General features: G+C 40.3%; 2 protein-coding genes across 2 annotated transcripts; both read left to right on the top strand.

Moving 5' to 3' along the window:
• Positions 1-2,461: 2,461 nt before the first annotated feature.
• c14h11orf54 (chromosome 14 C11orf54 homolog) lies at positions 2,462-5,671 on the top strand. The gene is made up of 9 exons (XM_011483718.2): positions 2,462-2,851; positions 3,507-3,598; positions 3,678-3,776; positions 4,267-4,340; positions 4,416-4,517; positions 4,649-4,825; positions 4,995-5,144; positions 5,222-5,338; positions 5,418-5,671. Exons 1-9 carry the CDS (start codon positions 2,799-2,801, stop codon positions 5,589-5,591), a joined length of 1,038 nt encoding a protein of 345 aa, XP_011482020.2. The 5' UTR covers positions 2,462-2,798; the 3' UTR covers positions 5,592-5,671.
• A 2,075-nt stretch (positions 5,672-7,746) lies between these two features.
• Positions 7,747-24,476, top strand: akap10 (A-kinase anchoring protein 10). Its single transcript, XM_011483717.3, has 15 exons — positions 7,747-8,038; positions 12,559-12,606; positions 12,923-13,108; positions 17,009-17,494; positions 19,050-19,148; positions 19,263-19,347; positions 19,437-19,560; positions 19,698-19,834; positions 20,989-21,133; positions 21,389-21,538; positions 21,752-21,861; positions 22,101-22,183; positions 22,646-22,698; positions 23,342-23,434; positions 23,509-24,476. Exons 1-15 carry the CDS (start codon positions 8,017-8,019, stop codon positions 23,512-23,514), a joined length of 1,827 nt encoding a protein of 608 aa, XP_011482019.1. The 5' UTR covers positions 7,747-8,016; the 3' UTR covers positions 23,515-24,476.
• Positions 24,477-25,415: the final 939 nt, after the last annotated feature.

The raw sequence follows: 25,415 nt of genomic DNA, 5'->3' as shown, positions 1-25,415 counted from the left end.
TATCGTCTGTGTTTCAGGACTACATGAGTCATGTCTAGTCTCCTTTTTAGCTGACAATCCCACACTTTCTCCAGAGGATAAATCTTTAGAAAAGTCCAGATCTTTACAGGAGTCCTCAACCGGAGTGTCATTAAAAGTTGACTGCCTCTTTTTCTTTTTGTGCTTTTTCCTTTTTCCACTGGATTCCAGAGGAGATTGGATGTCTTCTCTTAGCAGATCCTGTGAGGGGCCTGCTGTCGTTTGATCTGAAGCCCCGTCCAGAGTCTGTTTCTCTGGTTCCTCGTTATCCGTTTGAGGTTCTGCAGAACTTTGGAGCTGCTCTATTTGTTCATCAATACGTTTTTGTTTCTTTTTCTTTTTTTTACTTCTCTCCACATTCACTTCAGGCCCAATTTTATGGTCTGCACATTTGACTTTTTGTCTGTTCTCCTTTAAATCTGCAGAGTCTGACTTGCCATGAGATAAACAACCCTGTTCCTCTTCAGTTGCAACTTTCACAAACTCTGCAGCTTTCTGACCTTCTGCTTCGTCTAAGCTCAGGTCATTTAATTCTTCAACTCCTTTAAATTTGCTTCTTAGTTTCCTCTTTTTCTTTTTGGTTCTCTCACACAGCGTATGATCAGCGGTGTCCTGCTGATCAGGGCCTTCAGGTTCACACTCTGCATCTGGAGACTGACCCTCTGTGAATGCCTCTGTGTTTTCTCCTGTGCGTTTGTCAGAATCTGTCTCACATGCTGCAGCATCACTGTCATCACAGAACTGATTTGTGTTTCTGTTTTGAACAAAACTGAGTTTTTTCTTTGCTCTCTTAAGAGATCTATGTGCTGTTTCTGCCTGGATGCTGGACACATCTACGGCTTCTCTGCCTCCATGAGAAGATTCTCCTTCATCGCAGCTCTTTGCACACGAGGACAGCAGCCTCCTTACTGACGCTTCTTCCATCCTCTGTCTTTGGGACTCGGATCCAGAGTTTTGGATTCCCTCTGTGTGTTGTTTGTCCTCACTGCACGTCTCCGTCGCTTTGCACCAAGGTTGGAAGCTTTTTGCTTTCAATGACACCACGAAACGTTTCCGTGCCTGTAGAGGAAAATGTGGTTTAGTCACGTTCACTCTACCACCCCGCTGATAAATGAAAGAGCAAGTCTGCTCACCACCACTCGGATGTCCTCGGCTTCTGTCCTTTCTTCTTCTGGCCTGGAACACAGGAAAGGTGAAAAAAGTCAATACTTTTGTCACAGTTCCCTCTACTCTGGAAGGTTCCTTCACAAAGTCAGAGATAGGTTATTAATAAAAATACAGCACGGATCATTCTGGATTCATTTTCTTTACCTGACCATCTTTTGAAATTAAATTGGTCAGAAGCACAAAAATTCACACGTCTATGAACAAAATCAAAGACTTTTATTACAGATAGAGATGAAAGCTCAAAGCTTCCTTAAAATACATCTCAGTATATATTAAAAAAATATGTGACAAAAATTGTGTTTCTAACATGTTCTTGTGGCATTTATTTTGATGATGGAGGACACGTATAAAGAAAATTAGGCTAAAAAATGTCATTTCTGAGTATTTCTTTAATCGACTTAATGTGAATCAGGAGCAGATCTAAAAAAATGCAGTTGGGAAAAAGATCTGATGTAAAAGCTACTATGGCAGGCCACCAGCTCCCTGCTCTGCTTCATTCTGATGCATCCACTTGTAGACGCCTAGATCTGTGTACGTCTTTGTTTTCCTCATCTGATCTGAAATCTTTATCAAAACTGTACGGCTGCATGTGGTACGGCTGGATAGCTCGGGTGACGTCAAAGGGGGTGGGGTTGGCCAATAGTCCCACCCACAACTCAGGGGTAATATTCTAATCAACTCCAACCACTCTGCAGAAATTATGTCCTAGAAATTAACAGTTTTTTGATGTTGGCTAAATACAGTATAATCATAAATAAAAGACAGCTGGAAGCGCTTTGATAATAGATCAAAAGGTGATCGGAGTTGGTCTTTGAAAAGTAAATAACGTCTTAAACTTAAACCCCTTTTTTAAACATCTCATAGTGGTAATAAATGAAGTGTCTTTATCTTACTTTATACCAAATATTTTAGAATAATGGGATTTAACTTACTCTGATATTGGAGAAATGTATTCTTCTTTTCCATCAATGGTGGGTAAAGATGCCATCTGCTTCCTTTTTTGATGACACTTCTGCTGCTCTTGAACACATTTAAAGAATCCTCCCATTGCAAAATGCTGTAAAGTATGAGATGAAGCCAAAATTTTAGAGGAAGAGACCAACAAACAAACAAACAGACTAGAAACCTTTACAGTTTCTTACGTGGAGCTTTTTGTTCCGATGAGAAGATATAAAGTTGTTCTGCGAGCTCCTCCGCTCTTGGAGGAAAGGAAAGCTAAACTTTGGTAGTCTGTAAACTGCTTTCTTCTTTTTGTCTGATCTGGATTCTCCATCAGAGGAAGAGGATGAAGTATCATCTTCATCTTCTATCATCAGATCTCCACTGTGATTGAAGTGTGTGTAGCGGATGGATCTCCGCCTCTTTGGTCGCACAGGCTCAGGTACAGGTTTTTGAGTGAGGAACAGGCTGTCTCCTGAATCACTGCTCAGACAACAAAAGTGTGTTAATGTACCTGCTCAGTCAGGAGAGGAGAAGCTGCTTCATCTCGTTTTTATGAACAGTTACCTGTTAGCTTCATTTGGGGCATCACTTCGTCCATTCCGTTTCCCTGAAGACTCCAGATATTTCGAAATTTCTTTGACATAAGCAGGAGGAGATGAGACGAGCACCACATGGCAGGATTGTCCAGAAAGAACACCGGCGAGAACATCGGACTCCGTTTGTGGTAAACCGTTTCCTGCTTTTGACATCGTAGTAGCCTAATTTAAGACTTATAACAAAAAGAAACTAACACATTATTACTCAAAATTTCACCTTTAAATGCGTATCTACATTTATTTTGACAATACACAACACATACGATTTACGAGTAAGCCATCAACCAGGAAGTGTTTACACATCCCATCCTGCCTCTTCCTGTTCTCCGACCAATGACCGTCAAGGAGATGTGTCATGTGACCAAACACCAAAGAGGGGGGAAATTGGGGGAAAGCTATGAGAGAGCACCCCCTGTTTACTTCCTGTTTTAACGGAAACAAAATAAAAACATTAACAATCGGTTTCCCGAAATATTTAGTTCAAAAAAATAAAACGTGAATGATTTTTTTAACAACTCATATCTTGCACAGTCGAAAAATATTTACAGTCCTCGCGGGCACCCATTTTATATATAATCTATTTCTCTTAAAACTTGTAAAATAAAGTAAAAACGTATTGAGAAGTCTAACTTTATAAGCTAAAAAAAGACCTAATTCACCATCATAAAAAAATCACAAGAATAGTAATATGATTGACAGGGAAACAACTGGGAGGGAACAAAATGGTCTTGTAATCACTCTTTGGTTGGACTTTTACCTCGGCTTTTCCTGCACAACGAACAGCACTTTCGTCACACCAGCAGGCGTCATGGCAGATATGTCCCAAACTGAGAAGGTTCAGCTTCATGCCCCGGATTTAGAGGAGCTACGGGGCGGTAAGGACTAACACCTTGATATGAATATGCAGCTCTAAAAAAAAACGAACGCACATTAATGTGTTCCGGGCGGTAACAGTATTGCAGGCAGGACTGGAGAGCAACTTTGCAGAGGTCCGGGTGAGTGTTGCGGAGTGTCCAGATCTGAGCAAGGAGCCCTTCCAGTTTCCTGTGAAAGGTAACTGTCTGTGTGATTATGATTTTAAAGTAGTGAGCATTAACTAAGCTGCACAATACCTATACGAACTATGCTTAGCAAATAAGAACAAAGCTTTAATGAATGATGCAAATCTGCAGCTTTATTAAAATAATCTTCACAATCTATTTAATAAATCGTATTTTTTAAGCAAAACTATATTCATAAAACAACATTTTGCAATAACTCCAACATTCTTTATGTTATTTTCCCAAATCAGACATTATTTACAATCTGTTTAATCCAGTAAAATTTAAAAAACAGTTAAAATCTTTTAAAGTTTAACATAATTTTAGTTTCCTTTTTGATGTTTTTTTTCTACCCCTCTGGCATTTATTTTGAACAATTAATGTACAGATTATTGTTCTAGGTTTCTAACTGTCATTAATTTCTTTTAAATAAAGATTTACGTAAAAAAAAGTCTGCAGCTTTATTGAACTGGATGAATTCTGCATTTGCTTTTGTGCTGCAGGTCTTTGTGGAAGTCCTCGCATCACTGATGTGGGAGGTGTGCCATACCTGGTTCCTCTGGTTCAAAAGGACAAGGTAGTTTTATATTTTTTAAGCATCCTATCTGTGGTTATTGTGCAGTGACCTGCATTCTTCTTTCCCCTTTTTAAGGAATACGACATGAACACGATTTCAAAGAAGGTGGAGCTGCCTGGAGCTTTCCTCCTTGGAGCGGGAGCTGCTCCCTGTAGAATTATTGGAATGAACGCAGAGGTGATTTACCGCCATTACTGCAGTGTTTGGAAACTCTGAAGTATCTGCTTACATGAATGAGATAAAAACCTGGTTGTCAATTAGAGGTGTTGGACATTCTACTTTCGTGAAATGTCTATTCTGATCGGCAGCTGATGCCTTTGGTTCTGACTGAGGCTGAGGGCAGGCCTGCAGTGAACAGCAGCTACTTTTCCTCCATCAACCCAGCTGATGGCCAGTGTCTCCTGGAGAAGTACAGCCAGAAATTCTCCGACTGTAACTTTGGACTGCTGGGAAATCTCTATGCTTGTGAAGGGAAGCCTGGAAAGGTAATACATTCTTAGATTGAGCTGGATTTCAAATGAATGAAGCCATTTTGAGCATGTACATTAAAGTCATTCCTGCTTGCATGTGAACTTTAGTCACGCGTCTGCTCAAAATGAAAAAACATTGACCAGGGGTCATGGGTTCGATCAGCTGAGTTTTTCTGTTGACCAGGTCATAGAGGTTCAGGCAAAGAAAAGAACTGGGAGCCACAGTCTGGTGACAGCCCTGAGGAAGACTCTTGAAGCACACTATCCTGATAAAAGCCTCGCTCTGGGAGGCACCTTCATCATCAAGAAAGGGAAGGCCAAAATCCACATCATGGTACGTCTAGACGCGCTGCATTGCTAATAGACACAGACCTGCTTGCTTTGACTTGTTTTCTTTTTGGATTCAAACAGCCGAGAGAGTTCTCGGCCTGCCCCCTCAACACCAATGATGACGTCAACAAGTGGCTAAAGCACTTCGAGGTCAACGCCCCGCTCATCTGCCAGTCGGTGCTCGTGTCCAGAGACCCTGTAAGTGAAGCAGCTGCTCCAGTGTGTTGTGTTGTTGTAAGTTGGCTGTTTTGTTGACATGGTTTTTTTGTGTGAGCAGGGCTTGGATCTGCGCGTGGAGCACACCCACTGCTTCAGCCACCACGGAGAAGGAGGCCACTACTATATAGACACAACTCCTGACAGTGTGGAGTATTTGGGTTACTTCCTGCCTGCTGAGTTTGTGTATCGCATTGACAGACCCACACAGACGCACACAGTTGGGCGAGACTGAATAAAACCTAAAGTCATGTTACTTTTTAACCTTCTGTGGTAAATAACAATAGGATTCATTAAAGTCACTTCAATCCAGGGTTTCTGTCTCTCAAGGTTCTTGTAACTCTAGAGGAATTAATTAAAAAGAATCTTTAAAAAGGGGTTAAAGTACAGTTTTTAATGTCTGAGATTAAAGTCCCACTCTGTGTTTTTAGCATGTTTTTGTAGAATATTTCTGAGAATATATATGAAGAAAATTAAGTTTAAATTTGCTTTTCTGGGTATTTCTGTATTCAAATCTTTGTGAATCAGGAGCAGATGAAAAAATGCCGTTTGTAAAAGGGCTTATTTGTTACATAGAAAATGCGCTGGCCGGGCCACAAACTCTCTGCTCCGCTCCATTCTGATGCATCCACTTGTAGACAAATAGATCCATGAACGTCTCTGTTTTCCTCGTCTGAGCTGGAACATGGATCTAAACCGTACAGCTGGATAGATCCAACATTACTCGCCATTTTTGCTGCACCGCCAATGTTAGGTTGGGGATGTGAGGGGCTGTAAGCTAGTGGGAGATCATGTAGACCAGGGGTCACCAACCCTGTGCCCGCGGGCGCCAGTGCGCCCGCGAGCACCCCTTGTGGCGCCCGCAGGGAATGCACCCAAAAAAAATCTTTTTTTTTTTTTTTTATTGAAGCAAATATTCAACAAACAACCACGGCATGTCTGTCAATGACAACAATATCAATTCTGAGATAAAGGTAGACAAAGAAAACCCAAATATGTAAACAAATATAACTTAAAAAATAATCACTAAAAGTAAGGGTCTATTACAAAAGTTTAAATAGATCAAATAAATTACACAATTTCTGGACATTCTTATGATTCATGTAATGTAAAGATTTTGAGAATAGGTTGAGGTGGTTGAGTAATCCATTAATGTGAGGATTAATATTCCTGTCTTTTTTTATTTACATTTATGTTTAAAAAGTTAAAATTAAGTTAAAGTTTTAAAGGTTTAAAAGTTTAGCTTTAGTCTGTTCAATAAATATTTATCTTGTTCGGCTTCAACCTGAAGTCTGTTTTGAAATTAGGCTCCCTCTGCAACTGAGTTTGACCCCCCCCCTGTAATACGAGTCTAGAAAATTCATGCATGTTTTTGTGTGTAAAATGAGTGGCGCCCTTCATATCACTTGGTGCCCATGAAATAGCCCTCGGTCTCAAAAAGGTTGGTGAACCCTGATGTAGACAGATAGCTCAGTTACTGGTAACGGGAAGGAGGAGCGGGGGGTGCTTTGGACCAACGGTCCCATCCACAACTCAGGCAAATTTGGGATTTTGATCCAATTTCATGCAGATCTTCTCAAGAGCTGTGATGTTCTGGAGCTGTTGCTGGAAACACAGACTTTCAACTCCCTCCACAGATTCTTTAATACAGGGCTGCCCAGTAATGGGCCTTGAGGTCTACCACCTCACTGACTCAAGTGCCTCCTCACTCTGACTCATTGATCCTCACACCTGATCCAGCTGGAAGAAGCGAATGGAAACATGGGAAACAGGAAGATCATGAGGACAAGGATTGGGCAGTCCTGCTTTATTAGGTCAAAGTCCAGAGACTGGCCAGACGCCTCCAGAACCTTGAAAGTATTTTTACATAAAGCCACTCCCCTGTTGCCCGGCTGATGCGTTTGGGATCATTGTCATCCTGGAAGATTCAACCACATCTCATCCTAATTGCTCTCACTGATGGATGGAGTTTTTGATTCAAATCTCTCCATACATGAATCCATTGATCCTTTTCTTAATTCGGATCAGTCTTCCTGTGTTCTTTGCAGAAAATCAGTCCCAAACCATGATGCTTCCACCCCCATGCTTCACAGTGGGTTTGATGTTCTTGGGATGTAACTGTAAACTGCTTTTTTAAAATGGTACAGGTTATCATTCCTGTTCTCTGTCATCAATGGATGGATTTTTAAAAATGTTTTTTTCTTTACAGGTGATTTCAATTTTTTTTCAAGTAACCTAAAAACAAAAACACACACAACCGTGTTGATTTGTATATAATAAAAAATGTGTAAAAAAAGATTTTTAAAAAGACATACAGAAGAATTTAAATATAAGACATTGAATTATAAACTTAAAAATTTGACTTGGTTCATTTTTTTCTCAGCAAACAGTGACCTCTGGTGAGCAAAGCAAGTAATACATATTTTCCCATAATTCTTCTGCCGCACTAGCCCGGAAGTTGGTCGTTTATTGACAATATGGCGGCCAGGCTGCGTTTGGATTTGGGTAAATTGTCGATTTGACAGCGCCGACGGAGGGCTGCAGAAACGCCGTTTCCCGCCTCTGCTGTGTCCAGAACAGATGCGTTTGAATGAAGGGAGCCGTGAGTCCACGGGACGGCGACAGTGAGCTGAGGAAACGTCCAGAGCGTGAAGCCCGTCATGTCGTTTTTCAAGAGGAAAGGTAAGCAACAAGCTGCTGCTGCTGCGACATCCGCCGGAGCGCGTGCCTCAGCTTCTTGGCGGTAACGTAAAGTGGGAGAGATGGAGGGAATAAATCCCGCGAACACGCCGCGATGCGTCCCGACTGTCTGTCTGTCTGCGCTCGTCGTTGCGGTAATCCTGTGTTAGCTTAGCGCCGGCCTCTGCTCTCCGAACCCGGAGGCTGTAGCTGTGTGAGCGGCAGAGAGAGAGAGAGAGAGCTGTCAGCCGTCCATCACTGGACCCAGCACAACATATGAGGGGAAGGCTTCGTTGTTGGCTATTATGGAGATGAGATTCCCGGTTTAATGGTTCGGTCTGTCGGTTTGGTCCTTTGAAGGTTGTGGTTAAAGGCGTGTCTTTTGCTAAGTTCATTCAAAACAAAACACCATCTCCATATCCAGGAAGTAACAATAACAGGTTTCAGCTTCAACCAAAACTCATCACTTAGACCAGGGGGTCTGCAACCTTTAAACACCCACTCTGATGAAAAATAGTGTTCCTTTCCTTTTCCTTTTCCTTTTCTGATGATGGATGACATGCACAACGAAACTTAAGCTTTAAATAAATGCTTTTCTTAGTATTTCTTTATTAAGGCTTGCAGGCGCTTCATTCAGCGGACCACAAGCTCCCTGCTCCGCTCCATTCTGATCTGCATCTAAACTGTACGGCTGGATGGCCCTGATACCCCCCCCCCCCCCCCCCCCTTTTTTTGCTACTACACCTGTACTGTTAGGCTGGGCGATTTGAGGGGTCGTAACTAGCTGGAGTGCGTGTAAACAAATGGATGATGGGAAATAGAGGCAGGCTTACTTTGCACCAACAGTTCCGCTCACATCTCAGAGGGGAATTTCTTTTGAACTCCCACCGGTCTGCAGAAACGATGTCCTAGAAGACCACTTAAGTTTAAAATTTTGGCTAAAAACGGCATAATCATAATGAAAATACCGCTGGGAACACTTTAACAATAGATCAAAAGATGGAAGCGGGTCTCAATGCTAACAGCTAGCAAGAGCTGCAAAGCCACTGTTTAGAAAGTTACACGTTATCTATTTATGAAAATAAATGTTCCTTATAACTATTTGAATGATTGAGTTAATCTAATTTTCGTAGTAAAGCCATTTTCACTTTTGTTTACTTTTGACAGCACACACAGGTTCCCTTCAAAATAAAATACTCTTTGTGTCACAAAGGATCATCCTGCTTTAACAGATATCATTGAATTAAAAAAGCCAAAAAAAAAAGCCAAATCAAACATGAAATTTTCTATCAATATGATTTTTTTCTTCTTTTATTATCACATATAAACATGACAACATTAATGTAGAGTTTTTAAGTCTAAATGTGCTCATAGCTTATTTCGATGATACGCCTTTCTTCCTACTATTTTTCTCAGTTGTCTGACATGTAAAAATCTTAAATATAAATGATCAGACTTAGCTAAAAATAAATTCACGACAAACTCTTTAATTTTTGAAAACGGTAGCACTTTTCTTCATAGCTAAAGAGCCAGAATGGAGGGATGAAGGAGGCGCATGTGACTCCGGAGGCTCAGGTTACAGAATCCTGACAAAGACCTTTGAGCAACGTCATGTACCAGGCTTTTCTTTTATGCTCCATTCTTGTTTTTTTATAAACCTAAATGGGGTCATAAAGAGCACATCTTAGACAGACTAGGCACCTTTTTGTTTGGACCAGTCCACTTAATAAAATAGTCTTTATTTTTCAGAAGTTGAGTCTGTGCGGGTCATCACGCACTGGGACTGTTGACAAAATGCTACATTATTTATCAGATTTAATCATTTGATTACAGATTAATCACAAAATGATGAACCCTCAGTAGTGTCTGAACTCAACCCCCAATAGTAGTTTTTATTCAAAAAGTTTTAAAATTTCTGGTTTAAACAAACATAGGAGTTTTGCTTTGTTTGTGGATTTATACTATTTTATTTTTTTAATTTTAATTCTACATGTTTGACCTTTTATTAGTAAACATATTAAAATGGTTTCGTCTCAATTTTTGGGATCTTTGCAGTAAAACAAAGACCAAATGTATGAATCAAAATGGAGTTGTTTGGATAGTTCAGTAGGAAGTTATTATGTACCGGTAATGTATTCAAAAATATAGATCTGTAAAAGTTGTTTAAAGTAAATTAATTAATTAAGAAGGCCCAGATGAATTTTCTTTAGTTAAAAAAAATCTTTTTTTGTTTGTTAAGTAAACCATTTCAGGTCAACAGGGACTTAAATGGAGCGACAGGAGAACTTGTATAAAACAGTAAATTGGGTTTAAGGAGCATTTGTTTGTGTATTTGATGCATTTAGTCAGATTTTAATGTAAAAATTGGTTCAAATATTAAATGTTTTCTAAACCCAGCGTTAATTACAAGTTATTGTAGGAAATGTAATATTGAACTAAACACTGACAGCATATTAACAGCATTATTATAATTAAAACCAAAGTATTATAAAACCCAAAGTGAACACAGGCTTTGTATTCAACTATGACTTAAGCAACTTAAAAATGTGATAATATGACTTTATCTTGGGTGTTTTAATGTCAGATTTATGTTCTTCTGCTGCCACATTTGCCTCCTCCTCGCATTTCTGCCTAATAAAAAATGAGCAGCAGTGTTGTAAGACCCTGGTAATAACTCTAATTGTAGACTAAAATAATTTATTATTACACTGTCACTGTTTTTTTGTTTTTCACATTAGCAGCGAGGCCCCAGATGCCCCTCAGCCAGTCAGAAGTTCAGTTGGGCCCTGAGCTTTGATGGATGAAGGTCTGCTGGTTGTGAAACCACAGTTTTGTCAGGAAAGCGGTAGCGTACTGGCGTTCTCAACGTTCAGCCCCAGAACGGGGAGGTGGTGTTTTCTGCTCTTTAGCAGCCAAAGTGGCTGACAGAGCGGTTTTTCTAAAAGAGGAAACATTCAGGAGACTTCACAGTGAATATTCCAGAGAGAGTTTTTGTCTGAGCTTCTCAAGCATTAATAAATGAGTAGTTGGCTTTTGTTTTATCGTAATACAGGGACCCAACGGCAGCATGAGGTTTCATTTTAGCTCATTGAAATGCAGCCTGTGATTGTTGACTGACAAAGAGCCCCTTCCTAAAAGCATTACTGGAACATACGGAGCATCTTCTGCCCTGTCTGCTCTGTAAAGGCGGCGTGATCATGTGACCATCACTGGTCTCCTCCTCCTGCGACTCGACATCAGTCTAACTTCACTCGTTTTTAACTTTTACCAATCCTTCTCCTTTTTTGTTAACTATTTTCATTTCCATGTCTGCTTCCTCATGTGCCGTCAGAGCCTGCAGCCAGAACGCAAACATGAACCCTGAGGAGTCCAGAGCATGATTTGCTGTTTTTGTCTACTTTGGAGTTTAACTTAATATTTCACCTCAAAAACTCTTTACTTTTTCATTTCAAATCTTTTTTTTTTCCAGTAAGACATGATCTAGGTGACTTACAAAATTTAAAATTTGTAATTTTCTATACTTTTATAACACATTGGACCTAAAATCTCTCATAAAACTAAAACCGAAGGAAGACATTTTTAATTATTTTGTTAAATGTCTTGGTCGTTTATGCAGTTAAAAATAAAAGTGTACACTGTAACTTAAATACAATTGGTATTTTCTAGATGACAAAGGGAAATGCAACCTTTAACATTATTTTGCAGGCAGTGACGTTCATACTGCTATTCCTAAAACAGGTTTCGCAATAAGACACAAAGCACTGATAACCCAAAAACATAACAAGTTGGTCCACATCTGCTTTATAGTTTAAAGCCTCCTAAAAAAAGCAAAATACAGTTGAAAAATGACAGTGAGCACATTTTTAAAGACCCACTCCCATGAAAATGCTGTTTTTAACAAGTTTTTGTGTCTTTTTTTTTTCTGATGATCTATATCGAGAATTCAGCTTAAAATAGCATTTCTGAGTATTTATTGTTTTCCTCGTCTGAGCTGGAATCTGGATCTAAACTGTTGGGTTGGACAGCTCTGATATCGCTCACCATTTTTGCTGCTCCGCAAATGTTAGGAAGTTAGCAGGATAGAGTGTAAACAGAGAGCTCTCAGCAACGGGCAGGGGAACAGGGCTTGGGGAGAGGCTCCTTTGCGCCAACTGTCCCCGCCCACAACTCACAGGTGAATTTTGAATCAACTCCTGCCGCTCTGCAGAAACTGTGTCCTACAAAAAAGACATGGGTTTTTGATTTGGGCAAAAACGGCATAATCAGAATTACGACTATTAAGAACGCGTTTACAATAGATCCAATGATGCTTGGAGGGAGAGAGTCTTAAAGGCCAGAGATGGTCTTTAAATATTTTGGAGCCTTCGCCGACTCTTAGGGGTTAACTGAACCATTGCTGCAGCATCCAGTCAAATCAAATTCCTGACTATGTCACTGCATTTCTTTTTCAGTTACTGTACATCTTAAAAACATTACGTCGCTCCAGTGACACACCTGCCTTTTTGTTTTTTTTCTCCTGACAGCCAAAAACAAGGAACCTGAGAGAGTCCCAGACGCTAAAGCAACCAGAGGTGAGCTCATCGTCGCCTCTTTACAGCTTCAAAGCTCCAGACTGTGGAGCTCATGACACCAACCACAAATACCAGAGTTAAAGAATGATTGGAACAAATCTGCAAGCTTTTTCCTGATAAAGAGAGCTGGTCAGGAGTGAGACACTAAGCAGTCCGTCTCCTCGGTTCACAGCCTGAAGCCTCAGCTCACTGTCAGCTCTTTCACCAACACTGAGGAGGCCTTTTCATTTGGAATACCCAGTTTAAACCACAAGGACCTTTAGCAACAATGTGGGATTGTGTTCAATTTTTTTTTTCTTCCATCCTCCACTTCCAGCTCCGCTCAGCCCCCAGTCTCCATCACAGGCCACCAGGAACCACAATGCCTTTCCGGAAGCTTCTGGGCTCAGCAAAGTGGCCTTCAGCGCCATTTCTGCAAACATGGACTCCTTCGCCAGCGGCCGCACTGCAATCCTCAAGAAACAGCCGAGCCACATGGAGGCGGCGCACTTTGGAGATCTTGGTACTGAGTCTGCATTCATCTGTTTATTTGTTTGTTTGTTTGTTGGTGATAACAAAAACTCAAATGGTTTTCGGGGTTATAAAACAGTCAACATCTTCTAGGTTTTGGGTTTTCGTCATCTGGGCTTTGAACTCACCACAGCACTCAGGCTGCTGACCTTACACAGGAGAGAGCAAAGGAAGTCTCTTGAATGGATTCATTTACTTTGTTTAACGTTCCCCAGCTGAAGTTCATCAAAGAGAGAAGCTGCAATATTTTGATATTTTATTGTTTTGAGTCTTTTTCAGTTTAAGTATCTGGGAAAATGCATTTATTTAAAACTGTATGATTGCTCAAAGTGGAAACCACATTTTTATTATGCTAAAGATGCTTTTTTATTTAATAATACTCAAAAGGACAAATAAAATAATTATGAAGAACAAAATCAAGCAGTAGAAAGGTGAAAAATAGTTAAGAGATACTCTAAAGCTTAGATAAATGCATCAACCAGGAAGCTAAATGTTAACTTAGTTAGAAACCGCTTAAGCTAAAAATAAAGTGAACATCCTAGCTTTTTGTTCAAGGGTTAAGTAGCTAAGAAAAGACATTTTATTTAAAAAAAAGCTGTACGTTGCTTACTAATAAATACATGAATTACATTATTTATTAATACATTCATTATATTAGCTGTGAATCTAATGTAGCTTCAACTCATGCAAAAGCTTCACAGCATTAAGCTTCAGTTAGCTAACACACAGTTAGCTAAATGTGAATTCGATATTTAGACAGAAAAGGAAGTGACTAACCATGAACAATGCTACACAGTCTATCTGATCTTCTAGAACTGTTTAAATAAAGGCTAAATGCAAATTTATGTAAAAGGCTATGGATGCTGAGGATTGTGCTATTTTGGAAGCTGTAAAAAAATAAAAACTCTTCTTAAAACTAATAAAAGATTGGTTAAAAACAAAAACACATTTTTTAAAAAATCACAGTAAATAAAAAATAAAAAAGTTAAAGTGGAAAAGTTTAAGGGGTTTGCTAAAACCCTTTTTACCCTTAAGTTTTGTCAAATAAATAGTTTGGTTAAAAAAGCTGAAACGTGTAATTATAAAGTAACAAGTCAGGAATGTGGGATCATTTTCATACCAGAGAGGTTTGAAGAAGGAAGACAAGAAGGAAAGTGTTGAAAGGGGCCAAACGTGTTTAGTAGAATTAACCGTGAATCAGAAGAAGTTAAAAAACATCTTTAAAATTTGAAAAAAGACACACGATGTGAGGTCCTTTAAAAATAATTAAAAAAAAAAGGTTAGTTTCTGTGGTAACCACAGAAGTGTAAATCTGTAACTTGTACGGTGGTGTGAAATCTTGCAGAGTTAATGAGCTGTGGGAGTTCACGTCACCCCTCAGTCAGACTTTGAACAAACCTCCTTCCTTTTTCCTTTGTTTAACTCCGATGCTCTTTATAGTTGGGCTGCTGGATGACAAAAGGCCGTGGAGACAATGCGCGGTGAGAGGTGGTGCGAGTCAGACAGAGGTGGAGAAACCTGTGCTGCAGCCCCGACAACAAACCGACGGCGCCTGTTTGCTGCTGCTCTGTGGTCACTTTTGTTCCATTTTTAAGCTCTATAAAGCAACAGAAGAAGACTGAGGAAGAGAAACTTCCTCCTGAACCATCCCAGGTTTCATGTAGGACCTCAGGTTTTTAGTGAAGCCCTCTCTGGAGGAGTCGGTGTTTGTGTGGCAGCCGTTCAGTGTCAGGGTGGGGTTGATTGGGATCTTATATCAGAGCAGCAGTGAGCACACCATGCTGCCAGAAACTCAGCCTTACTGCAGCAGAAGCTCCCTCATGTCTCATAAATGGACGTACTCTGGAAATTTACTGTAGTAAAAGTACATTTTCATTAAACTAGAAGTAATCCGACAAAACTGTTGTTTTATTTTCCAACTGAACTGCGATGCATAAAAAGACACGGGGCATTCTTGCCAGATCAAACAGACAACGTCTCTTGGGTTGCTGTTGTCTGATTTGTGAGCCTAAAAACACAAAGTTCTGTGAAAAGAACCTTTGACCCTGAGACCTTAAACTTGTTCTGAACTTGCACAAAATGACCTGGAGCCTCTTTGGGTCTGGAGCATCAGCGACTGCTTTCTCCTTCCTTCTTGTCCAAATGCTTCCAGGTCCTGGAAAGTCTAGGGTTCTCTTTCAGGCAGTGGTCTTTTTGGTCTCAGAGTGACAACAGCTGACTGTAATGGATGAATATACAGCAGATCGGGATTCCTCGCTGTAGTGTTGGTGTGTTTTTTCTCCATAAACATCAGCCCTAACATCATTTATGGTCTGGATCATAAAGTTCTGATATGAATTTAGAATTTTGAACATGTTCTTAACATTCTGGTTAGTTGAAACTGACCCGTTTCTTCTGTCTACTCACTGCCGTGGAGTTGCTTTCCTTGATGTGGCTTTTATAAAAAAAATACTTTTTCTCTAGAGATGCTTTCAAACAACTCGGTTTGTTTGCAGTTTTTCGTTGCGTCTTGAACAACAAAAAATGATGTTTCTCTCTGTGTGGCTCGAGATAAACAAAAATAGTTCTACCTGTCACAAGCTGTCAGTTGACAGTAGTTGGGTTTTATTTGTAGATCAGAATTGATGAAAAAAACAACAACAACTAACTACAGATCTGTGAGAGGACAGCAAATGTCAGGGACAGTTTGAGTTCCACGCCAATGGGTGGTAAGTGTGGAGGGTCGCCCTTCAGGCCTGTTTGGGCCAGCTGCTACCAGCTAGTTTAGATTATTATCAGGTCAGAACTTTAGAGCTGTTCGTGCTCACAGAAAGGATCTCACAGACAGGATTTTTTCAGGTTACTTTTACACCAGGCACGTGACGGACGCACTGAACAGGGGTCCTTGAATGTGGTGCCCGTGGTGTCCACACTGGACTAGCGGGGGGGGGGGGGGGGGGGGGGGGCTGCTTCTTTTGCTTTAGCAACTCTTTACTAACTCATGTCGGCCACCTACAGTTGGGAGAGGCTTGGTGTGAAATGTTGAAGCGCCTCCTCCAGGCTTTTTCCTTTCACAGCTTTATTCCGATATGTGAAAGACTCGGTGTCGTAGAATTCTGTCCGGACAAAAACTGCAATTATACATTTTTCTACAATGGTCAATGTTCAGACAGTTGCACTTCTGTGATTATCATCTAAATCCGGGTCCTTATTGGTCAACGTTCGACCTCGTTTAACTTTCAACGCATGTTCAACTGACGCGGGTTTTGTACTTAAAGCCCGAAAGCTGTCTTTAAAATGTGCAGAGGTACACGTGAATGCAAACGTTTTTGGATTTATAAACCAAATTAACTGGAACAGCAAATGACGTTTCTTAGCCTGAAGAACATGAAAATGTTTTGGTTCAATTAAAGCAAGTTTGTGATCAATGGAAACTATTGTTTTCTAAATGCAGACTTCAGAGCTCACCTTCAGTTCAGTGTGAAATGACTAACGTCAGCAAAGCCAGCAGATGTTTTCTTCAGGGTCACATGATCTGGAGGGGATTGGATTGATAGTTGCTGCTTTTGTAAACGCACCAATGAACAGACATATAGATGCATTATTATAGTTGATCCAGGATTGTGTTTATGGCTTTTTGTATTTTCACTAACAATATTGCCTCTAAAGTTGGTCTTAAGCCTTGTGTGGACTCAGGGTTGAAATGAGGAAAACCTATAGGAAATAAATTGTACTTTTCACAAAGGAAAAATGTACTATGGATTTTTTTGGGTGTTCGTTTTTCCATCCCTAAGGTACAGATTGAGTTTTTTATTTTTCTCTACTTCGTTAACCGTATTTGTAATTTATATGTGCATAAATATTTTTGCTGTTGTAGTTAAGTTGACCCAACTACAATTGTTTTCCCCTTCAGGTCACTCTAGTGTGAACTATCAGCCCCAGGAGACGCGCTCCCGGTTGTCCAAATCGGCGGACCAGGTCCTTCAGGACAACGTGGCGCTGCCCCACTTCATGCATTACATGGAGCAACGGGGCGCCGACCATCTGGTTCGGTTCTGGCTGGAGGCCGAGAGTTTCCGCTCTACCAGCTGGTCGCGAGTCCGAGCGCACAGCCTCAACTCGGTCAAACACAGCTCGCTAGCCGAGCCCGTCCCCGTCTCTCCAGAAGGGTCTGACCCCCAAACGCTGGTGCAGAGCACGCCTAGCGACCCCAACATTTCCAGAGAAGGTAACGCAGTAACGTCTGAGTGGCGGGAACCCTCCAGCACAGAGGCTGGGCTGAGACCTAGCACGCCGCGAGCAGACACCCCCAACAGGCAGGCGACCTCCAGGGCGGGGACGCCCTGTAAGGGCCAGTCCAGCAGCACTCTGCGAGATCTGTCTGACAAACTCATGAAAAGTTAGTAACGCCTTTGCAGATCATTTCATGTTTTTTACTGCTAAAAATGGTACTTAGAATTATGATCAGCATGTAGGATATGTTGATAAATAGGTATAAAATAAAAACTAATGATGAATGATAAAGATAAAATAAATGATGATTAATGAAAAAGTCCAAAACATGAGAATGTCTAAAATTCAATCTGAAAACATTTTAATAGAGAAGTAATTTACCAAAACTAACTTTAAATTTTAACTACATCCTTTTATGAATATGTCGACCCGTCAACAACCAGGCAAATTTCTAATGAACTCCTGCCGCTCTGCAGAAACTATGTCCTAGAAAACAGCAAAGGTTTTTGTCTAAAAACAGCATCATTATAGTTAAAAACAGATGATCAGAGAGTGACGCGGTAAAAGGACTTCTAGTCTTTTCAGCTGCATGAGCAGCTGCTGCTCTGAAGGGTCTCATGTTGCTTCTCGTTTTTGTGGCATTTCAAAAGTTGGTCTCTTTTTTTTCAGACTATAATTTAAAGCTTTAAACAAAGCTTATCTGCGTAAAAACAAAATAAAGTAAAGAATAGCTTTAACAAAAGGCACAGCTTAAAATGAATAACCTGGTTTTCCAATCCTGGTGTCAAAAACTACAAACAAGAGTTTGAGATCCTCAGAAATGACTTTTTCTCATAGCTTCGGAGAAATATTCTCGCAGAATAGTTTGAATTCAGCTCCACTGGTTTAGACTCAGCATCTCTGCCAAATTTTCTAATTTTTACAAACTGGGTTGGGAACACAGACCATTTATCATTACCCACCTGATGCTGATTACCTGGATCAGGTGTCTCCAGGAGAAGCAGGAAGAGTTTATTGGGAAAAATAACAGACCCTAGTTCAGAGGATTATCAGGATGGTTAAGTCAGGATTTTGTAACAACTGGATAGCTTTTCCCCCCTTAAAATAAAACATCTTAATACATCAGTAGCATTAAAGCTGTTTAAATCTAAAATCCTTTCATCAGTCTGCTGTTTAACTTTCATATAAGAGAGAAACAAAACTTAAAGGAAATTCATTTCCTGACATTAATGTACAAAACTCTGCATGCAGACTCACTGCTTTCTGCCGATTTACGTTGATTGATTAGGCAACCTAAAGATTGGAAAACATGCTCTGCATTAAGACAGAGAAGTAATATGAAAGCGTCATGATACAGGACTGAAAGTATAACTTTTTAGGGAATGACTGCTGCGTTTTGCTCATCAACTGTAAAATAAAACCTCAGAACAAACTCCAGGAAAAATGCAGAAAATGCTGCATCAAAGTTTTTCAAAAACTATTCAAGTTAAAGAAGAAATAATGGCATGGATTCATTATGTGTAATTTTTTGTCATGCTATTTTTCCAGTGAATGATTATAACATTAAACCTGGAAAAAAAGCAGAATGTAATTGAATTGAATTCCAACATTGAAGATTATTTTTAACTTGTTTTTGACGGCAGATTTTTCTGTCACTTTCAGTTCTTTCCTGTGCTAAATCAGATCATAAAGGTGGACTGTCGGTTCTTTCTGTGTTACAGCTATAGAAAAAGATGCGGTCACCATTTTCACCAAGTACATCTCTCCGGATGCTGCGAAGCCCATCCCCATCACAGAGCAGATCAGAAACGACATTGTTGGTGAGGCGCAGAGGATTTTATCCTCGGAGGTCGAATGACACGGATAATGCCAAACAGGACAACCTTTAGAAAAAGTCCTGACTGGGCCAAATGTTCTCCATTTTCCCTGTGCAGCTAAGATATGCGGAGAAGACGGCATGGTGGACCCGAACTGCTTTGTCATTGCCAAGTCTGTAGTTCTCTCCATACTGGAACAACAGTGAGTATCGGTCTTTCACTTCATCTTCTGAGCTCATTGTTATTTTGCCATGGTAACGGCGTTGCCCATGACCTCGTCCTCAAATCCAGGCACTTTAGTGGATTCCTGTGGAGCCATCATTTCTGTAAATATCAAATCGAAGTGCTGACCAGCGGCTCCGTGTTCCTGGCTGACATCTTGTTCAGTGAGTCAGCTCTCTTCTACTTTTCAGAGGTAAGTGGGACGTGCTTTAGTTGTTTTTTTTTTGTTTTTTTTTACCTTCCTCACACTCTCTGTGTCCCAAAAAGTATTTACTCGAGTATTTATTTCCTTTAGGTTGTAACTTCTCATTTGTGTCTCCTCACCTGTAGTACATGGAAAAGGAAGAAGCTATGAACATCCTGCAGTTCTGGTTGGCGGCAGACAATTTTCAGAACCAGCTAGCGGCTAAAAAGGGCCAGTATGACGGCCAGGAGGCCCAGAATGACGCCATGATCCTCTATGACAAGTAGGTTTCAGACTGATCATTTAAAATAATTTTCTTATAAATCCTCTCCAGGGAGAATTGTGTTTTTGGGGTTTTTAACATGTTCTTGTTACATTTTTCTAATGATGGAGGACTAAATTTGTTCCTCTAATTTCCCAAAGAACAGAAGCTCCACTGCCATATGATAAAAGTGGCAAAGCCTTAAATATGCAATGAAACCTTGATAGTTTTTCACAATAAAACGTCTTTGCTTTTTGATTTAATGACAAAGAGGAGAAATGAAGGCCGACCCGATTATTATACAAGGTTGAGACCCTTTTCATAAACAAGCAATGATAATAATGAATTTTTGAATAGGCTCTAACACTTACCTTTAGTTACTCTTTTCTTCTTTATTTTTTTTAAACAGATTACTTTTCTGCTGCTTTCTGTAATAATAATAAGATTTGATAGAACATGAGGTCACTTTGATAGAAATGACTAAAACTGTTCAGCCACAAATGAAGGTAAATGCTGGGATTTTTAGAAAAGAAGACAAAAAATGAAAATATAAAAAGAAAGTTCAAAAACCTGCATTCTATCAGTCTGATCACTTCTATTTTTACTCATCTGGGCAAAATGATCGTTGCCAAAATGTATCAAAAACTCTTGACAATGAAGGGTCTGGTGGGGTTTTTTTCCAAGTAAAAAAATAAGTTTCATAAAGACAACGGAAATAAGATTTTCTTTACATTGAGTCATTTTTTTTCTCTCTAAACTAGTTTTGGGGTAAAATGTCATTGGAAGTGCCAGATTCTCCTCATTCATCTGGTTCAGGACATTCGCCTGAAGGAAACACTTCCTCCTCCAGCTTAGCAGCTGAGAAATGCTCAGTCAGAAGAGTTGATTGCTTTCATTTTCGTGTTCAATGTTCAATTCTTGAAATGATTTGTTTACTATCAGAAAGATCAATTAGTTTAGATCCATAAAGAATCTGATGGGACTTTTCAGTTTCTGAGGGGAGAAGACCAGTAGGTGGCAGTATTGTCTTTTATTTTGTTTCCTTCAAAACATAATTCAGTCATTTTGCCAAGTTTGACTGATTTGTTCCCAGCTCTCTACGAATGGTTTCAGTTAGGTGAAAAAATCTTCTGCCTTGATCTTATTTAAAGCTCATTCCTCCATTTTTTTTGCAGATATTTTTCACTCCAGGCTACCAATCCTCTGGGCTTCGGCGACTCTGTACGGATGGAGATCGAGTCAAACATCTGCAGAGAGGGCGGGCCTCTCCCTGACTGTTTCACCACTCCCCTCAGACAGGCCTGGACCACCATGGAGAAGGTGTTTGACTGGAAAAAGCTGTGACGGATGGAAAAGCCGTCATTCAAAACTGTTGTATCTTCTGTGAAACACATTAAGGATTTCTGTGTATTTAGAAGTAAACAATGTGCAGTTACACATCCAACACATGCCTAAACCGAATGAATGTTGATAAGCAGCTAAAGGTCAGGAGCGCACTGTCATAAGTCGTCCAGAAACACTACAGGGATCTCATTATTTTTCCAACCATCTTTCTTTCGTTTTGCATCTCTTCAGGTCTACATGCCCGGCTTCCTGTCCAGCAACCTTTACTACAAATACCTGAGTGACCTCATCAATTCAGTCCGAGGGGATGAGTTTGTGAATGCTGGCGGCCAAAGCCAGGGCGGGTCGTCGGACAATGAGCGCCCGGGTTCTCAGACTCAGGTGAGCTCTCTCGCCCTTCGCCCGCCTCTCCCTCCCCCTGCAGGGATGTTCTCTGTCTGCTGACATTTAGACCCGTCCTGCCTTATTAGACGAAGCAAAAGCAAAGGTTTCTGGGTCAAACTGCTGTGCTCTCCGTTTGCTCCATTGATTGCAGGAAAACCTAACACACAATATTTTTTCTTTCTTTTTCTTTTCATGTTATTCACATTACAGCAAGGTTCCAAAAAAGCAGCAGTTAAGATCCTGAAGAACTTTGACGAGGCGATTACTGTGGACGTGGCCAGTCTGGATCCTGAGTCCCTGTACCAGCGTCCGTATGCGGGGTAGGATGGAGTTCCCACTACTGTCAAAATCTTCCTTCATTTGTCAAACTCGTTTTAACTTTTTTGTCGTTTTTAGATAACTTTTTAACAAGTAATTGATTAAAAAAAGCATCTCAAGACCCCTGTGGTGTTTGAGGCCATTTTTAGTCTTCATTTCCCACTGAAAGGGTGGGAGTGTTGTGTTTGATTGTGTCAGTTTTCTCTCTTTCTGCTCACTCGTCTGCCTCCTCTCTTGTCAGAAAAATGACTTTCGGGAAGGTGAATGAGTTGGGCCAGTTCATCAGAGAAGCTGAGCCCGAGCCGGACGTTAAGAAATCTAAAGGTGAAAGACGCGTTCCTTCTTTACTTTTTATTCTCCTCTTATCGTGTTATTCTATCTATCTGTCTGGATGTATTTTATCTGTTACATCTGCCTCTTGATCCAATTAAAGAGCTTTTTATTTAGATTTAAATATTTATTTTAAGCTGAACTAGAAATGAGCAGAAGACTAGTTAAAGCTCCCAGCTGAAGCCTTAGATACTTGCCTCCATACGGGGGGGCATGTACAATATCTGAAAAGGAAGAATCTGTACGACACGCCTGCGTCTCACCTACTTCACCCTCACTTACCCCCGCGTGTCACATACTTGTTCACTAGGACCTGATAACCGCAGCATGCCTGTAGAAAAAAAACACAAACATTTTCTCTGTACGACCTTTTTCTACACACTTTCAAACTGGTTATCCTGCAGCCTTTGGTAGAATAGTCCTGAACATTCTCATCTCCCTTTTCTCCCCATTAAGGCTCCATGTTTTCTCAAGCTATGAAGAAATGGGTTCAAGGCAACTCTGATGAGGTGAGAGGAAAACGTGTTCACCTATTGACTGTATATGAGAGCTGGACTGAGTGAGTGTCATGTCACTTAAGGCTCCAATCAAATGAAGTCAAATTAGTGTTGCAGCCAAATGGCAACAGCAAGCATTGATTGGTCGGTGGTGGTCTGAGTCAACATTGCTATGGCAACCACTCTCACCAATCAGGAGTGAACTTGTCTGTAGGCCACACCCCTTACACTTGAAAGTGGGCTCAAGGACGTCAGTAAATGAAACCTTTCGAATGTTTGTCGTTAGACCACCTGCCCTTATGAAAGCCTCTGATCGGTCAGTTTATAGCTTGAAGAACTTGAACTACAGGAAAAATATCATGAAAAAAAAGAGGATTATCAAGAACATGTTAAAAAATGATTAAGATCAAAAATAGTCATTCTGACTAATAGAATGACTGATTAAAACTGTTTATTTCTCTGTACAAGTCGATGGGATTTCAGCTTCTTGGAGCCTGTGGGTACTTCCTGTTTGAAACACCAGGGGGGAGGGGTCATGCTGTCCACTTCACATATACAGTCAATGATCTTCAACTGTCTGACTCAGCTTCGAGGGACCAGACTAGGTTCTTGCATTCTGGGTGATAAAAACTCAGTGTTTGTGTTTGCGATGAAGGCTCAAGAAGAGATGGCGTGGCAGATCGCCAAGATGATTGTCAATGACGTCGTGCACCAGTCGAACCATAACAGCCCCGGCAAAGCAACCAAGGTACCAAAGCTCCATCTGGTTCTGGTACGGAAATGTCTGATAGAAGTGCTGAGTCTGTCCCCGTCTGTCTGCAGTTATGACCCCATACAGGCACAAGCGGACTCTCCGTCCCAGCGGACACTGCAGTTCACGAGACTCCTGGTTTACACTGCAGTGAGCTGCATCACTCCAAAAAGAACAAGGCGTTTTACCACCTCCATAACTATAGAGCGGATGTTTGTTTGCGTGTGTGTTGCTGTAGGGGTGGGTGAATGACTCTTAGAAAACTTGAAGGTTGGCCATTTCCAGAACACTATAGAGACACCCGAGTGGATGTGAACGCATCAAAGTGAGAGCATCACTCCCGTTAGGACAGGTTTCTGCTAGGAAAGCGGCGCATAGAAGTAGCCGCCCGTCAGGACCTTATCTGTCTTGCTTTTGGAACTATGGAAGACGTTACACAGAATCAGTGAAAGTCACTCCGCCATGACACTTCTCCACACAGCTTTTAGAAGCATTCCTTGTTTTTACATCAAGTTCTCTCCTAAAGGTCCGCCTGTTGGAGCTGTTTGAAGTGTCATCCGTGTCCGTATCGATGTTTCATGATCCACAATGTTAGCTCTCCGGCCCCCGGCCACTTCTACACTGTAGAACAGTAATGTGATGGGGAACCGGACAAAGAACTCGCAGATCTTTGTGAAAGTCGAGGCACCTTTACAGAGCATAGAATAAATACTTGAGTTTCCAAACTCCTTAAATGTTCTATAAATTCTGGTTTATCCCATATATTAATGTTTGTCTTTTTTAATGGTGATCTTATGTTGTTTTTTAAGCATTGCGGAAAAAAAACTTGGTTATGAGAGGACTGTTCAACTGGAAAAGTGTGATCAGTAAATTTAACTTTTTTTTGTTTTTTTTTTCCTTCCCCACCTTATCAAGATGTGGAAACAAACCAGAAATACACTTGGTACTATGTACCACTAATGTTTTCTGAGATGTACGTGTATGTAATCTATAATATATTTAAGCTGTGTTTGATTGAAATACAAATATTATCAATTGTTTTTGTCTCTGCCTACTTTTTTCTGTGAAATGCATGTTTTTTCTCCGTCTTTTTGGTTCATCTATCATGACTGCAAAGTCCATAACTTGAAAAATTCCCTCCAAAAATATATTAGAAATGAAATTACATTATTTTCGTTTTCGCGCACGTTCGCGGTAGTTTTTACTGATGTTTAAGCTAACAGTTTGATAAAACTGCAATTTTATAAAGTTTATGACGCTGCCTTATTTTCTGCCTGAATTACTACGTATTATACTAAAATGATCTTATTGTTTTTCGTCTACTTTAGTGAAGCTGGGTTTACGATGATTAGTGTGACCATCAAGGTGAACAGGTGCCTGAGACAAGTTAAAAACCGCCTATGCTAAATACCGGAAGGGCTTTGTTTAGCTTTCAAAATAAAACAAAAACTGCTTTTGTTAGATTTGACTTTAGGTTACTTTGAATACAATTTTGAAAGATGACTGGTTCGCTATTGTTAATCACTTACATCAAGTTCTAAAAACCCACACACATATCCCACCTCCATTTTTCAAAAAATTTAATCATGTTGACGTGTGTACATGAAAGTAATTGTTGAAAAGCCATTTTACCGGCTCACGATTGCATTTTTTTGGTACTGAATTAGGATTCATGTTCTAGTTTAAGACTGTAATATGCAAAAATGAATAGCATAAATATAAATTCTAATCTTATTCTCATTATTAACAAGCTTGTGTTAGAGAGAGTTTAAACGAGTAGTATGTTTAAAATATTGCACCTTTCATAGCTGGTGGAGCACCATGGGCACTTAAATAAGGGTTTTAAAAATAGAAATGGATGCTAAAATGAAATAATGTGGTCTGTCAGGATTTCTTGTGCTCAGCGGTTGACATAAAAAGAATTGTAACTTCTCTGAAACCAGTCAATCATGAATGGCCTCAATTGACCTGGTTTCCA

The sequence above is a fragment of the Oryzias latipes genome, chromosome 14 (assembly GCF_002234675.1).
Source record: "Oryzias latipes chromosome 14, ASM223467v1".
Classification (NCBI taxonomy): domain Eukaryota; kingdom Metazoa; phylum Chordata; class Actinopteri; order Beloniformes; family Adrianichthyidae; genus Oryzias; species Oryzias latipes.
This window is presented reverse-complemented; position numbering and strand designations above follow the sequence as displayed.